Below are 15619 nucleotides of genomic sequence, written 5' to 3'. Positions count from 1 at the left end.
TTTGTATTTACCGATGTCACCATTGAAGGAAATGGTATTTCAATTTTACGAAAAATAGGAAAACATTTGCTTTCCACCGCTTGATAACAATGTCGCGCAAAACTCGTCCCCCGCTCGATACATGCCCTCATGGGGCCCGCCCATTGCATCCCCTAGCCTTATCATCTCTATCTTATCCTCATCCAGCCCTTGTCGTATCTCTTCCCCGTCTCTCTCCCTCTCGTCTCTCGTCTGATCCAGACCGCCAGGACGAAGTCGAGACGATCATCGCCACTACTGGAGACCACAAAGTGAGAGTAGCTTCTACGCTGACCATTGCTTGCCATGGCCGTCTCCGCGAGCAGCAATGGAGTGTCATGGTCCTATTGTGGTGACCACCGCAAGTGGACGACAGAGGCGCTGGAACTCAACTCTGGTGATGTTGCCTTGAAGCTATGAGGAGCACCGTCGTGTTGCAATGGAGCAATGACGGGTCACTAGAAGCATAGCCAGCGCTACAATCGAGCTTCATTGGAGTTGCAATGGTGCTTCGGTGGACTCCATCAGTGCCGCGTTGGAGCTCCGCCGGGGCTGGAATGGAGCTTCTCCAGCGCCATCGGTGATGTGTTGGAGCTATTTGTTGTGCCATGCAGTCCGTCATGAGAGCTGCATTGGAGCTTTGCCGGGGTGCCATAAATTGAAGGTGTCATGCGCTCTCTACTGCTGTGGCGTTGCTGCGATCGGATGGCCACCAACGTGCAGATCCAGTGACTGGCTAAGCGGATGATTTCTCTGGGCTAATTCATAGCAGTAGCCTAAAACATATTGCAACTATCTTTCAGTTTTTTTCTGCAAAAGTTTTGTTGCAATAGTCGGTAGATTGTTGTAAAAATATTACCAAATACTTTTTGTCCTATTCCCATCTCTCTATAAGTGCACGTCCATGGACTGTCTTGCCTTATAAAGTGCTGAAAAAGCGAGGAGAGGAGCAGGTGCGTTAGGCTGTGATAGAAGCACTGCAGCAATTTCTATGGAAAAAAGGAATATCAAATTCACATGATTACTTATAACCAGACTTCTCCCATGTCCTAATGAACAAAAGTAATTACTCACAAATCATATTCATGTTCAAAGATCAGAGGGCTATTGAATATCATTAAGGATCTAAACATATATTCTTCCACCAAATAAACTAACTAGCATCAGCTATAGGATTTAATCAAGACTACTAACAACTCACATGTATCAATCTGAGATTTTGAGATGAAGATTGAACACAAGATATGAATTGGGGTTTGAGATGAGATGGTGTTGGTGAATATGTTAATGAAGACTGGTCCTCTCATGATGAGAGTGTTGTTGGTGATGTCGATGGCTTTGATTTCCCCCTCCCGGAGGGAAGTGTCCCCGGTGGAATCGCTCCACCGGTGAGCAAAAGTGCTCCTACCTAGGTACCACCTCGAGAGAACGGCGCTTCCTCCGAAAAGTCTTCTTTTGATCTTTTTTCTAGGGAAAATGGCATCATATAGGAGAAGATGAGCCTCGGAGGCCTGCCAGGGGCCCCACAAGCTCGTGCGCGCCCCCCAGGCTTGTGGCTACTTGGTGGATCGCCTTTTGGTAATTCTTTCGCCAATAATTTTTATATATTCCAAAACAATTCTTCGTAAATTTTCAGGTCATTTGGAGTTGTGCAAAATAGGTATCTCTGTTGTAGTCTTTTTTGGTCCAAAATTTGAGCTGCCGGCAATCTCCTCTTCATGTGAAACTTGCAAAATAAGAGAGAAAAGGCATAAGAATTGCATCATAGAGTGAAATAACAATCCAAAATACAATAAATAACTGCGGGAAAACATGATGCAAAATGGACGTATCATAGAATCCCAGCTCTCTGTCACCTACTCCTATTCCATCTCCAGTTCTGCCACAAGCTTCGGTTGTTCCTCGACGTATGGACACACGTAGTCAGAGTGGCATCATTTAGCTCAAACAATGGAAGGATGGCACTGTTGCATGGCTAGCAGCTTGTATGGCATATGCGGTCTCTGATCCAACATCTGAACCTCGTCCTTTTCAAGCAGCAATGAGCAAACCCCACTGGAGAGATACCATGGAACACGAATTTTTTGCGCTGTAGAAAAATAAGACTTGGACACTTGTTCCTCCTCTCTCAAGAGTTAATGTGATTGACTCCAAATGGGTCTTTAAAGTCAAGTAGCATATTGATGGATCTGTTGAACGTTATGAAGCACGCCAGGTTGCCAAAGGTTTTAAACAACGTTATGGTCTTGATTATGAAGACACTTTTAGTCCTGTTGTCAATCCTACCATCATTCGTCTTCTTCTCTCCTTGGCAATTCATCGTGGTTGGTCTCTTCGTCGGTTGGATGTTCAGAACGCGTTCCTCCATGGTGTCCTAGAGGAAGAAGTTTACATGTGGCAACCTCCTGGTTTTGTTGATCCTGATCGGCCTCAACATCCTTGTCGGCTGATCAAGGCAATCTATGGTCTCAAACAGCACCCGCCCCCATGCCTAGCATGCCCGTCTTAGTTCAGCTCTTCGGTCGCATGGCTTTGTTCCATCTAGCTAGTGCAGACATGTCTCTGTTTCTTCTACGGCGCCCTGAGGTCACGATGTATCTTTTGGTCTATGTTGATGATATTATTCTCATCAGTTCATCGTCTACTGCCGCTGATCGATTGATATTAAATCTTCGACATGACTTTGTTGTTAAGGATCTTGGGCCGCTTCACCATTTTTTGAGTCTGGAGGTTACACATACTGCTGCTGGTCTCTCACTCACTCAGAAAAAGTATTCCTTGGATCTTCTTCGCCGTGATGGGATGCTGAAGTGTAAGCCTGTTTCCATACCCATGTCTATGACTAAGAAGCTTTCTGCTGACACTGGTGTTCTTCTTGCTGTAGATGAAGCTACCGAGTATCGTAGTATTGTTGGTGGTCTACAGTACCTCACTATCACTCGAAAAGATATTTCCTTTGTAGTTAACCGTGTCTGTTAGTATCTTCATGCACCACGTGATACCCACTGGTCGGCAGTTAAACGCATTGTGCGTTACATTCGTCTCACTGCCTCGTTTGGACTACATCTTCGGCCTGCTTCTTCTATGTTGTTGTTTGCCTTTTTTTGATGCGGATTGGGCAGGGAGTCCGATGATCGGTGATCCACGGGGGGATATGCTGTGTTTCTTGGTTCAAATTTGTTCGCCTGCAATGCTCGAAAGCAAGCTACTGTTTCTCGGAGTAGTACGGAAGTTGAGTACAAAGTTGTTGCCAATGCTACAGCTCAACTCATTTGGGTACAGTCCTTGCTGCAAGAATTGGGTATCCCTCAAGATGTGCCTCTGGTTTTTTGGTGTGATAATATTGGCGCCACTTTTCTATCATCTAATCCTGTCTTTCACGCAAGGACAAAGCATATCGAAGTTGATTTTCATTCTGTGAGGGAACGCGTTGCAAAAAAGCTAATACAAATCAAGTTCATCTTCTCTAAAGATCAACTTACTAATGTCTTCACTAAGCCGCTGCCCCTTCCTTTGTTTGAAGTATGTCGGGGCAATCTCAACCTTCTTGACTACGGTTAAGATTGAAGGAGGGTGTTAGATTCCTTCTTGTATAGAAATAGACTTGACTTGCCGTATATACTTTGTATTTGTATCTCTATCCTTTCATCATTATATAAAGATATGAGCAGCACCCTTTGGAGGTGTGTGATCCCCTCAAACCTATTCTCTTTGTTTCAAAATAGATGACTCAACTTTGTACTAAAGATAGTACAAAGTTGAGTCGTCTATTTTAGAACGGAGGGAGTAAGTGAACCCTACTTTTACACCCGGTCACGGTCAGTATCCGATCTCTCCCGACAAAAATGTCTCCGTTTCTGGCCCAATTTTGGCCCGAGAAGAAATGTTTAGGGCCTTCCCTGTACCGCCCAAGCTTGTCACCATAATCCAATCCGAGAGATTTTCTAACCAATCCAAAAGACCGCACGCTGTGTATGAAGAAACATTTTTGAAATTTGTTCTTGGTGTTGGCTAACTAACAGCTAGTTGGTCCCACAGAAAAAAAAAACTTGGCAGCCAGTTGACTCAGGAACTTACTAGCAGCCAGACAAAGAGAATCATGATACTCCATTTAACTTGCTCATCGCGGCTCGTACGCAAATACACATGCGCATGCACGTTACCTGCGCATGGTTTCTCAGGCAACGATCGGATCGGATCACGAGGTATTCCACCACCTCCTAAATTATCCACTGTATACATCTCTGATGTATGTTGTCCACTGTCCAGCTATAAATAGCACTGGCTAGATTATCCGTTGATCCGCACCACTGGAACAGTAGCACCTTGCTATTAGCTGGCTTTGTGAATTGTGAATTAGCCTGCCCCATCTCCGGCCAACGACAATGGCTCCCTGCGGGGCCGGTGCCACCGCTGCCACCAAGGTGACCGTCGCTGTCGCCGCGGTCTGCATCCTGCTAGCCATGCACGTCGCGACGGCGGTGGCGGCTGCCGGGGACTGCGGGCGCTGTATGCAGCAGCTGCGCTGTCCGACCTCCTGCAGCTGCGTGGCCTGGTGCCGAGACCGTGGGCCTGAGTGCGAGTTGTGCATGGAACTAGAAGGGCTGTGCCTCATCCATTGCTCCCAGCGCTGTCCCTGCATGGACATACGCCTGCAGTCGTCTCGAGAACTGCATCTGCATGCATGAGCTCAGTGCAAGAAGCATGCATGGGATGAATGCTAGACGTAGTTGTGTTGTTTCTTCGTGTGGATCTATGGATGTATCTATATTCTATAGGTATAGCCATGTTTAGATGTGGAAGACAATTTTGAGGAGAGGCTTTTAGTCAGTGCAAGCTTGTGTTCCTCAGTGTAGCCTCTGACCTTTCTTAGTACTACAACCGAATGAACTATTCTTTTTTAAACACAATTGTGCTTTTCACTTTTTCTGGAAGCATGGTTGTGTGTTTTCCCTTTTTTGGAGTTGTGCTTCTTAGGGCATCTCCACCCGTGCCCCCAGACGCCCTCCAGGAGCGTTTTTTTAGCACCGGCGAGTAAAAAACGTCCCAGCCGTGATCCCAGAGTCTCGTTTCGCCACAAAAATTATGGCCGGCGCACGCAATGCAAACCAGGAAGGAAAGCGGGGGGGGGGGGGGGGCAGCTGGGGGCGCCGGCGCTTTGTTTTAGCCGTGAAAGGCCCACTGCCAGCCTCTCTGTCTCTCTCTCTCTCCATCTTTTCCTCTCTAGGCCCACCTAATGCATGCAAAAAAAGCCAATCTCTGTTCTCTCTCTCCCGCATGCACGCCGCCCTGCTCCTCGCTCCTCTGCGCTCTCTCCTCTCCCCCCTGCTCCTCGCTCCGGCGCCCGTCGCTGGCCCCGTGCCGCCGCTGCGCCGGCCCCGAGCATGCAAGCACGGCCGGCCCCCAGCGCGGAGGCCACGAGCGGCCCTGGCCCGGAGCCATGCACCTGGTGCCATGCATGCGCCCCGGCCGGGGAGCAGCAGCTGGCCTTCCACGAGGCTGCCGCCGAGGGCTCCGCAACCTCGAGCTCCTCGCCGTGTCGCTCTCCACCGCCGTAGCACTGCATGTGGAGGAAGAAGCCGGCGGGGGGCTGGCCCTTGCTGGCCAGCTCCTCGTCCATCCACACGCGGCCGCCGTCCGCCGGCCCGGGCCCGCGCGCCTTCACCATGAACTGCGCCGCGCCGAGCCCCCCGGCGAACCACCAGTCGTGCACGTCCCACATCACCTTCACCACGGCGCCGTCGCCGAGGACGGCCGTGCGGTTGCCGCGGAAGTTCCACCCCACGCGCCGCGCCTCCACTATGCTCTTCCCGTCCATGCTCACCGCCACCTCCCCGTCGCCGTGCTCGCCCCTCGACGCCGCGCCCCGCCGGTCGCCGCGGCAGCGCACCGTCACCTCGTGCTCCGCCCCGCCGTCCCGGAACCTGCACCGCGTGCTGTGCGCCACCGAGGCCGCCTCCACGGACGACGGCGCGCGGAGCTGCTCGCGCCGGCTGACCAGGGCCGAGAAGGGGCGTGGCGACGCGGCGGGACAGCTCCTCCCGCCCACGATTCGCGCCGGCCCCATGCGTCGCCGTCCGGCCTCCTCCGCTTCGCGGCGGCCCCCTCCGCTCCACGCCGGCCCCGCTCGCCGCCTCGCGCCAGCCGGTTTCCCGCTCGCCGGCTGGTCGGCTGCCGCCTCGGGCACCCAGACCGCGCTCGCTGGCTGGTCAGCGGCCCGGACTGCGTCGGGTCGGCTCCGCCTCGCCTCGAGCTCGCCATCGGCCTTGCTCCGCCCCCCCGCCTCGCGCCTGCACCCCGCGCACGCCGGCTCCACAGCTCGGCCCCGCTCCTAGCAGCGTCGCGGCTTCCGCCTTCCCTTGCGCTGTCCCAGTCGGCGGTGGGGACGGGCACGACGGAGACGGAGGGGAGCTCGAGGAAGAGGAGGAAGCAGAGGTACCCCGCCGCCGCGGAGCGCCAGCCGGTTCGGCGGTTCGCGTGGTGGTGGTGGCGGGGATACGTGCGTGGGTGGCGAAACGAGTGGATATTTTCTCGATCGCAGGCGAAAAATTTCGCCGGCAGCCCCCCACGGGGCGATAAAAATGCCTCCTGGGGGCCTCTACGGCTGGAGATGCCCTTAGGGTGTGTCTAGTAGAGTGCATGGAGGGTGCATGAACTCAAGACTTCTCTCCCCGACCCATTTTTGTGTGTTTGGTAGTTTGCACGGGGCATCTTCAGCATGCACGAACTCAACCCAAACACTCTCTTAGCATGCAGGAAGAGAGAACACCCCAACAGCGGTTCGCTGGTCAGCATGCATAAGCGAAGCGAGCGACAATGTGTTTTAAAAAATGTTCGAATTTCTAAAAAATAATTTAATTTTCAGAAAATGTTGTGGATACAAAAAATTATTCAAATTTTCAAAAAAGACCATATTTTCAAAATATTCAAAAATTACGAAAAATGGCCAAATTTTCAAAATTTGTTAAGATTTTCAAAAAATGTTCAGAATTTTAAATTTTTGTCGCAATTAAAAAATCAAATCTTGAAACTATTTGATTTTCCAAAATTATTTCAGATTTCAAATATTGTTTATTTTTTAAAAAAATTCAAACTTTCAAATTTGTTTACTTTTTTTAAAAAAAACTTTAGAATATCAAGAAATGTTTAATTTCCAAAAATGTTTTTTCATGTTTCAAAAAATTGTTCACATTTTTGAAATGTTTTGTCACTTATTTGAAAATCTCGGTTGCTACAGTGCGGATCGACATGTCTAAACAGATTCAAGCTGCCAAACAGAGTCTCAGCTTAGCATGTCTCAGCACATAGACCGCTACCAAACATCAGCAAATGCATGTACTCAGCATGTCTACACTGAGCATATATCAGAGAAGAACAACCATGCTAGGTTGGGACTGCTACCAAACACACACGGAAAGCACAATTTTTGTTTCTTTTTCGAGAAGCACCGGCTATGCCTTTTCTTTTCTGGGAAGCACAACTATGTTTTTCTTTTTCTTTTTGGTGCTTCTCATGGGAGCACAACTATGCTTTTATATTTTCGAGAAGCACAACTCAGGAAGCACGGACTATTTCTTTCTCTTTTTGAAAAGCATAAGTATGTTTTTCGCTCGCGGAAAAGCACCGCTTCCAAATGTTTTTATACCAAAACCAAGCAAAAACTGAAAAGCTAAAAGAACCAACAAACAAAATTAAAAAACGAAAACATGCGTCGAGAAGGAAAAAAAAAGAAATCTTGAGGGTGTGCCCAGCACACGTGGTGGCTGTTGGGCGCATCATTGAGGTGCTTCTAGGTAAAAAAACATGACCTCTGCGGGAACCCTCCAAGTGGTACCGTTAATAAGTTGCTCCCTAGCAGCGCCCGATTTTGGCCATGTCACTCTGGACTCCTAAGTTATAGTAACAAGTGATTTTGGCCCAACGAAAATTGTCGTTGTTTCGTCAGTATCCAGGGAGTCACTAACGAATGGTGACTCCATTCGAGGAACCTCGAGGGGTCACTTTTGGTGGTCTGGAGCGCGCTAAGTGGTGCCTCCAGCCGATACCATATGATGCCGCCGTCACATGTCCCATGCTTGAGGTTCCCTTTGAATTTCAGTTTTTTATTTTTTTGTACGCAATTTCGGATTTTTGTTTTTTTCGATTTTGCTTGGTTTTCCTAAGTTTTAAAGAGAAAAAAAAATATTTTTTGCGAAGCACATCTGTGTGTGTGTGTTTCTAATGGAAATGGAAACACATATACGCTTCCATGAGAAGCACAACCCATGTTTCCCCTAAGACCATCGCATGTGCTTTCACGAGAAACACAATCGGTGCTTCCCGAGAAAATAAAAGGAAAACACAGCACGTGCTCCCCCCCACACCCAAAGTGAAAAACCTTAACCTTGCTTTCGGACTCCGGTTTTTTCTTCCGTTTTCTCGGTTGCCAGTTTGTCTGATTTTTTTGGATTCATTTTTTGTTTCCTTTTTTCCTGGTTTCTAATTTTTGGGGGTTTTTTCATGGGAAAAAATGTTTGTTGAAACCTATTAATAAGGGATCTTGTTTCGAAGATCTCGATGCGAGAAATCCAACGATTAAAACAGTTTGATAGTTGGAGACATGGTTCAAGAGATAAAACATTTTAAATAAATGAATCTATGAAAAAAGAAAAAAAATCCAGGTTGCGATAAGTGTGCGCACAACAGCGTTCACTTCTCTGAGAAGGTGAGGAGTGACCTTTGTAAGCGGTAACCCTTAAAATAGTGATTTAACGGTATTCGAATTCTGAGCGAAGAATTATTTTTGCGTTCCTGGACAATTTTGGCCCGATAAGAAATGCTTAGGGCTTTCGTGACGCCCAAGCTTGTTACGATAATCCAATTCGAGAGATTTTCCAACCAATCCAAAAGACCGCTCGCCGGATGAAGAAACATTTTTGAAAATTCCTTCTTCGTGTTGGCTAACTAGATGCAAGTTGTTTCGGCCGAAAAAAAAACTAGCATCTAGTTGTTCCCGCAGAAAAAAAAAAACTAGCAGCCAATTGACTCAGGAACTTTCTAGCAGCCAGACAAACATAATCATGATAATCCAGGAATAATATAAGCATCAATATTAAGTTTAGGACTTGAACTCCGATGGGCTAGGGATACATGTCCGGCATATCCTATTTGGCGCTTATGCGCCGGTTCGCCAACCGGCGCCTGCAGGCATTTCTTATTGGGCCGGCCCGTTACGTTCTTTTTTCCTGGTTTTGAACCAGCAAAATTTGTGTGCCGATGGGGATTCGAACACACGACCAAGTTGTTGAAAGCGCACTGCTGTAGACACCAGGGACACCCGCTCAAGCGTGTAAAGTTAGCTCGTTTTTCTCTTTTTTACTTTGTTCTTCAGTTCGGTTTCTTTTCTATTCTTTTTCTTTTTTCTTTGTTTACTTTAGTGCACGGTTTTTTTTTATTCCATGAACTTTTTTCAGAACCTATGAACTTTTTCAGAATCAATAACTTATTTTCAAATTCGATGAATTTCTTTTAATTGAATGAACTTTTTTGAAATTTTATGTACATTTTGCAAAATCGATGAACTTTTTCAAAAACCCATGAACTTTTTTCCATATCCGATGAACTTTTTTCAAATCCGATGAACTTTTTTAAAATTGTTGTGAACTTTTTGCAAAAAAAAAAATTCAAATCCGATGAACTTTTTTGAAAATTTGGTGAACTTTTTCGAAATTTGATGAACTATTTTTCAAATCTAATGAACTTTTTTGAAATTCAATGAACTTTTTCCAAATTTCAGTGAACTTTTTTTCAAATCCATGAACTTATTTCAAACTCATGGTCATTTTTCATTGTTGTGAACTGTTTTTTCAAAATTATTGCACTTTTTTCATTTCATGAATTTTTTTTTGAAAGTCAATGAACGTTTTCTTCCAAAATGAAGAACTTTTTTCAAAATCACGATCTTTTTTCCAAATAATTCAAAAAAATTAAATGGTACCATAGATGAATGAGTATGTTCAATAGAATAGCACTGTGGCCTTGTTATTAAGCTGCAGCCTCTGTTAGTAGTCATAGATAGCAAGTAGCTCGTGTGGCTTGTGGCACCTGTTTGTTAGCATGCGGTGGCGAGTTCGAGTCCTGAGGAGAGCATTGTTTTTACCCGTTTTTGGTTTTGCGAGCGTTTTATGTTCTCTGGTTTGCACTCTTCATGGGCCGGCCCAGCGCGGGGCGCTGCAGGCGTCAGGAGCGCCAACGGGCGCCTGCAGCGCCGTATAGGAGCTCCCTACATGTCCTTCTAACCATCCAATCACAGATTGGTTTGCTTTTTTTGACGAACTGATTTGTTTTTAATTGTTTGAATTGCTTACCACATGTTTCACGTGGTCTGACGAACTGGTTGGGTTCATAAGGTGTGTGAAATGAGGTCACGATGTTAAAAGAGGTACCCTTTGATTAGTTGCTTCCCGAGAAACATCTGTGCTAAAAAAGAGAGCAAGAAGAGGTCACGATGTTGGTATCATGCGGCCCACCAGAATATGCTGAAATGGAGCTCAGCACGGGCCAACAAAATACCTAGCCCAGGAAGCTACGAAGCCGGTGCAAACTACCAGGCCTTAAGCCGAAGGATGGGGCAAGGTGAACCGTGTCCGGTCCGGCTCCCCCGCGTCCGCCCGCATAGAAGGAAGTGGCGGAATACTCTTCCCATCCCAGAAGAAAAAATAAGGTAGGAAGCGGAATGGGTGGCCGTGGTCGCGCGAGCTTGCGCCGTCCGGTGGCGATCTGACACGCGGTACGAGCGGCGGCCGGCATACGTGTCCAGCGGCGACGGGCCCGCGGCCCCGGGCTAGGTACAAAGGTGCCGTATTTCTCCCCTGCTCTCCTCGCCACGGTTTCACAGCCGCCCCGAAACCACCAGAGCTCCCACAGCAGATCACTCGCCCGCCTCTCCTCTCCTTCCTCCCAACCGTCGCTGTAACAAATCCCACTCCGTTCCTTCCTTCACACTACCTAGAAGCTTTGGCAGTTGAGTTAGGTGCCCACCACAGGGGTGCTCTGGTGGGATCATCTGGTGTGTTTGTTGGTAGCTAGCTAGCTAGGGGAAGAAGATCTGATGAGGTCCATGGGCAGCTTCCGACTCATCTTCCGGCTCGGCGCAAAAAGCAACGCGGTATCACCATCAGCATCAGCCGCCGCCTCCGCAGCGGGGCTCGGCGCCGGAGCTCCCGCCGGGCTTCCGGTTCCACCCGACGGACGAGGAGCTGGTGGTGCACTACCTCAAGAAGAAGGCCGACAAGGCGCCGCTCCCCGTCAACATCATCGCCGAGGTGGATCTCTACAAGTTCGACCCATGGGAGCTCCCCGGTATGTTATGTCTATCTCGTCGGCCGGCCGTGCTTACTTTATCAAGCGCCGCAAATTTTAGGTGCAATTAAATAATCGAATAATCCATCCATCTCATGCTTATACTCCTGTGCACAAGTAGTATTTTTATATTCTTCCAGTACACATGTGTGTAGATGGTTTATGTATGTGATCCTGTCGTGCTTGTTCATGCGCTCGGGATCCGGATCCATCAGAGAAGGCGACCATCGGGGAGCAGGAGTGGTACTTCTTCAGCCCGCGCGACCGCAAGTACCCCAACGGCGCGCGGCCGAACCGGGCGGCGACGTCGGGGTACTGGAAGGCCACCGGCACGGACAAGCCTATCCTGGCCTCGGGGACGGGGTGCGGCCTGGTCCGGGAGAAGCTCGGCGTCAAGAAGGCGCTCGTGTTCTACCGCGGGAAGCCGCCCAAGGGCCTCAAAACCAACTGGATCATGCACGAGTACCGCCTCACCGACGCATCTGGCTCCACCACCGCCACCAACCGACCGCCGCCGGTGACCGGCGGGAGCAGGGCTGCTGCCTCTCTCAGGGTACGTACACGTGTCGATCGCACGGTCTAGCAGTATTTAATTGCTCTCCAGCTTAATTAGGGTATTGTTGATGGTTGATGAAGTTAATTATGTACCGTCGTCTCATCAGTTGGACGACTGGGTGCTGTGCCGCATCTACAAGAAGATCAACAAGGCCGCGGCCGGCGATCAGCAGAGGAACACGGAGTGCGAGGACTCCGTGGAGGACGCGGTCACCGCGTACCCGCTCTATGCCACGGCGGGCATGACCGGTGCAGGTGCGCATGGCAGCAACTACGCTTCACCTTCACTGCTCCATCATCAGGACAGCCATTTCCTGGACGGCCTGTTCACAGCAGACGACGCCGGCCTCTCGGCGGGCGCCACCTCGCTGAGCCACCTAGCAGCGGCGGCGAGGGCAAGCCCGGCTCCGACCAAACAGTTTCTCGCCCCGTCGTCTTCGACCCCGTTCAACTGGCTCGATGCGTCACCAGTCGGCATCCTCCCACAGGCAAGGAATTTTCCTGGGTTTAACAGGAGCAGAAACGTCGGCAATATGTCGCTGTCATCGACGGCCGACATGGCTGGCGCAGTGGACAACGGTGGAGGCAATGCGGTGAACGCCATGTCTACCTATCTTCCCGTGCAAGACGGGACGTACCATCAGCAGCATGTCATCCTCGGCGCTCCGCTGGTGCCAGAAGCCGCCGCCGCCACCTCTGGATTCCAGCATCCCGTTCAAATATCCGGCGTGAACTGGAATCCCTGATCAAATGATATGAACACCACATACGGGCATGCACGCACGCATGCATAACTTTTGCAAGTCCTACAACATTGCTAGCCAGTAGCTGTTGCAGTTTGTGGTAGTCCCTTTCAGTGAGCACTGAGTAGTTGCATGCACATCACCACTGCATGGATATATATGGCTGCATTGCACCATGGGCACGTACTTGTGCGAACTTGCTAGCCATATATATAGTAGTACAATAGCTAGGAGTATTTTCGAAGTACAAAAAAATCATAACATAGTACTCCATATATATTGTAATAAATATATTTTTTAGATATATATGAGTATGATAATAGCTTCATATGCATATACTATATTGTAGTGCATATAGTAAATATATATGCAGTTGATTACAAACCCCAGTCAGATACAATTTTTGGCCGGGTCTAGCTACTTATCATGTATAAATAGGGGTGTATGTAAATGAGCAACGCATGGTAACTGCATGCACGCGTATCATTGATCTATATGGACGTACATTGTATAACTTTTTTTTTCATGAATAAGATTTGCGAACTAGTATGTCGCAGTGGTTTAGTTATTATGTGAATGGCCCTTATATATATATATATATATATATATATATATATATATATATATATATATATATATATATATATATATATATATATATATATGTTCGAAAAATGTGTGTTATCTCCTTAATTTCATTTTTGAAAGGAAAACATCATCTTGACAGTTGTCACATGTCCAAGCTGTCCGTGGATGCCTCCCTAATCGCCGCCGCGCTCATGTAAGTTCTATGTTGCCTTGCCACCACACTTAAACTAGGGAAAGATATGTGAACGTAAGACATAAGTACATCTCTATTTCATCCTTTCATTCAGCTTTTAAGAGGTGTGCCACATGATTATACAATGTCTCTTAGTAGTCTATAAACAGTTTTATGTGGGACACGCTGGGATCCCTGTCCTAGCTAGATCAAAAGGCCAGCAGGGGGGTGGGGGGGGGGGGGGGGGGTGGGGTGCATACGTGTAGATGTACTAATTCAACGTATGTTCCCCTTAACTGCACCCCTTACTTGATGATGGTAAGGATGTCCCAACACCTTCGGTCATGTAGCATCATCTCTTTACCACGGACTAAGGGATTAGTGCCTCGAGATTCACTATTACTTCCCCCTTTTACCTCATTCAAGATATATTCTCTCATGAGGTACTCATTTCTCACTAGCCAACTGAAATTTAAGGTTGGAAATCCATTGGTAACATATCATATAGTGACGACAGACTTGAGGTACAACCTTAGCTAAGAGTAGAGTGATAACCTAAGTAAATTGTGGCCCATATATGTTGTGAGAAACTTGGTAACTTTTGTGTGGTGTTGTGAGAAACTTGGTAACTTTTGTGTGGTGTTTATCAAAACTCTTGAAATTAAAGGATTAGTTTCCTGCATTTTCTTTTCAATATCAGTCGCATGTCTAAGAATTTTCATCATTCTTCCTTAGATCCCTTCGTTTACTTTAATATTATTTTGGATCATAATCGGTGCATTCTAGATCAGAGTTAGGCGACGTACCTACGCGTTGGGCAAAAGACAAGGAAATTGGTGAGGTCGTTAGCACTAACCATCCTTATCTACACTCTCTTGATATATAAATGAGAATAAAAAATGTTTTGATAAACTTGTATTCCAAAGACTATACTTGTAGGTAAGGCACAATAATTAATGTATGTTGCAATTTTCTATAACAAATACGCACTAGATAATTAGCTAAACCAACGAGGTAAGGTTAGATTGTGATGCACGACAATGTCCATTGCAGCCACAAATATGTGAGAACATTGATGATCATCACCAACCATCCTTATCTCGCCACTTACTCGATAATATGAATTAAACTACATATTAAAAACTGAACGTTTTGCTAAAGTTGCCATTTCAAGACTTTAATTTTATGCACAATAATGTGCAGTTTTCCATGGCCAAGATTGACTAGAAAATTAGCTAATCTGATCCATTGAAGTCAATCTTGGTCTTGTCACGCATGCCAATTTTGATTAAAGCCACAAATATGCGAGAGAATGATATGGTTCGCCCCAACTACAATAGAATACAACGAGCTCCACCTGGTCGATCGTCTGTAAAATCGTCCACATGTTTCCTTTCCATAGCTAGGGGCGGTCCTAATCAACCAGTTGTTTCGGTCACGCATGGTACAGCGACAACTGCTGCAGCACTTGCCCCGCTCGAAAAAACCGTGAGAAAAGCATGGGCGCACTCGATGGTATACACGCTGTCAGGGCGATACGCCCATGCCGTGGCACGGTAGGGGAAGGAAAGTTCGATGACTTTACTAGAAAAAAAGGAGTTAGGCTACGAAGCGGCAACATTTTTTCATGTCCCTAGAGGGACAGGGGCGCGAGCATACGTGCAAATCCATACAATGGTGTGGGGAGTAGGGATGGTCATGTGTTCCGATACCTTTCGGCCCTGTTGCCTCCCAACTTCCCCGATTCAGATGATTTTGGCGATGCTGACGTGTGGACGAGGCCCCATGGCTGCGAGCTACTACGACAAATAACCCGTGGTTTTTTTAATATCAAATATTATTGACAGGTTTCTAAAAAACTTTTTAGGTAAACTGGGTTTTACAGATGTAATTTTTAGTAACCTGTTTATATTTATACAAAATAATGTGGTGGCCATTTTTTTTTTTTGTAAAATCAGCCCCGTCCAGTACCTATTTGGAGACGCATTCACCTTTCCTATTCCCCGTACCAAAAATTTGTAATCTACCATGCCTATCTCCTACCGGGAGCTGTGAGCTGGTGTCCTTCCCAAGCTAAGGAACTTTCCCCAATTTAGCCGCGAAATCTCCGATTCCATGTCATCACCTTTTTCTTTTTTTTTTTTTTTTTTTTTTGCGGAATGTCACCACTCACCACCACCATTACTATGGAGCTCAACCTCCC

General features: G+C 47.4%; 1 protein-coding gene across 2 annotated transcripts; it reads left to right on the top strand.

The window, feature by feature from the left end:
• Nucleotides 1-10732: 10732 nt before the first annotated feature.
• LOC123136203 (NAC transcription factor NAM-B1) lies at nt 10733-13220 on the top strand. Of its 2 annotated transcripts, none has more exons than XM_044555530.1 (3): nt 10733-11358; nt 11574-11911; nt 12021-13220. In XM_044555530.1, exons 2-3 carry the CDS (start codon nt 11813-11815, stop codon nt 12657-12659), a joined length of 738 nt encoding a protein of 245 aa, XP_044411465.1. In that variant the 5' UTR covers nt 10733-11358; nt 11574-11812; the 3' UTR covers nt 12660-13220. The 2 variants fall into 2 exon arrangements, with proteins under 2 accessions (XP_044411465.1, XP_044411464.1); XM_044555529.1 differs by having other exon boundaries at nt 11514-11911.
• Nucleotides 13221-15619: the final 2399 nt, after the last annotated feature.

This window comes from Triticum aestivum, chromosome 6B, assembly GCF_018294505.1.
Source record: "Triticum aestivum cultivar Chinese Spring chromosome 6B, IWGSC CS RefSeq v2.1, whole genome shotgun sequence".
Lineage (NCBI taxonomy): Eukaryota > Viridiplantae > Streptophyta > Magnoliopsida > Poales > Poaceae > Triticum > Triticum aestivum.
This window is presented reverse-complemented; position numbering and strand designations above follow the sequence as displayed.

Bases quoted from the DNA above. Each gene is read 5' to 3' on its own strand.
- LOC123136203 (XM_044555530.1), top strand. From the start codon at position 11,813: ATGCACGAGTACCGCCTCACCGACGCATCTGGCTCCACCACCGCCACC. The intron at 11,912-12,020 runs GTACGTACACGT...TCGTCTCATCAG, and splicing joins GGGCTGCTGCCTCTCTCAGG to TTGGACGACTGGGTGCTGTG.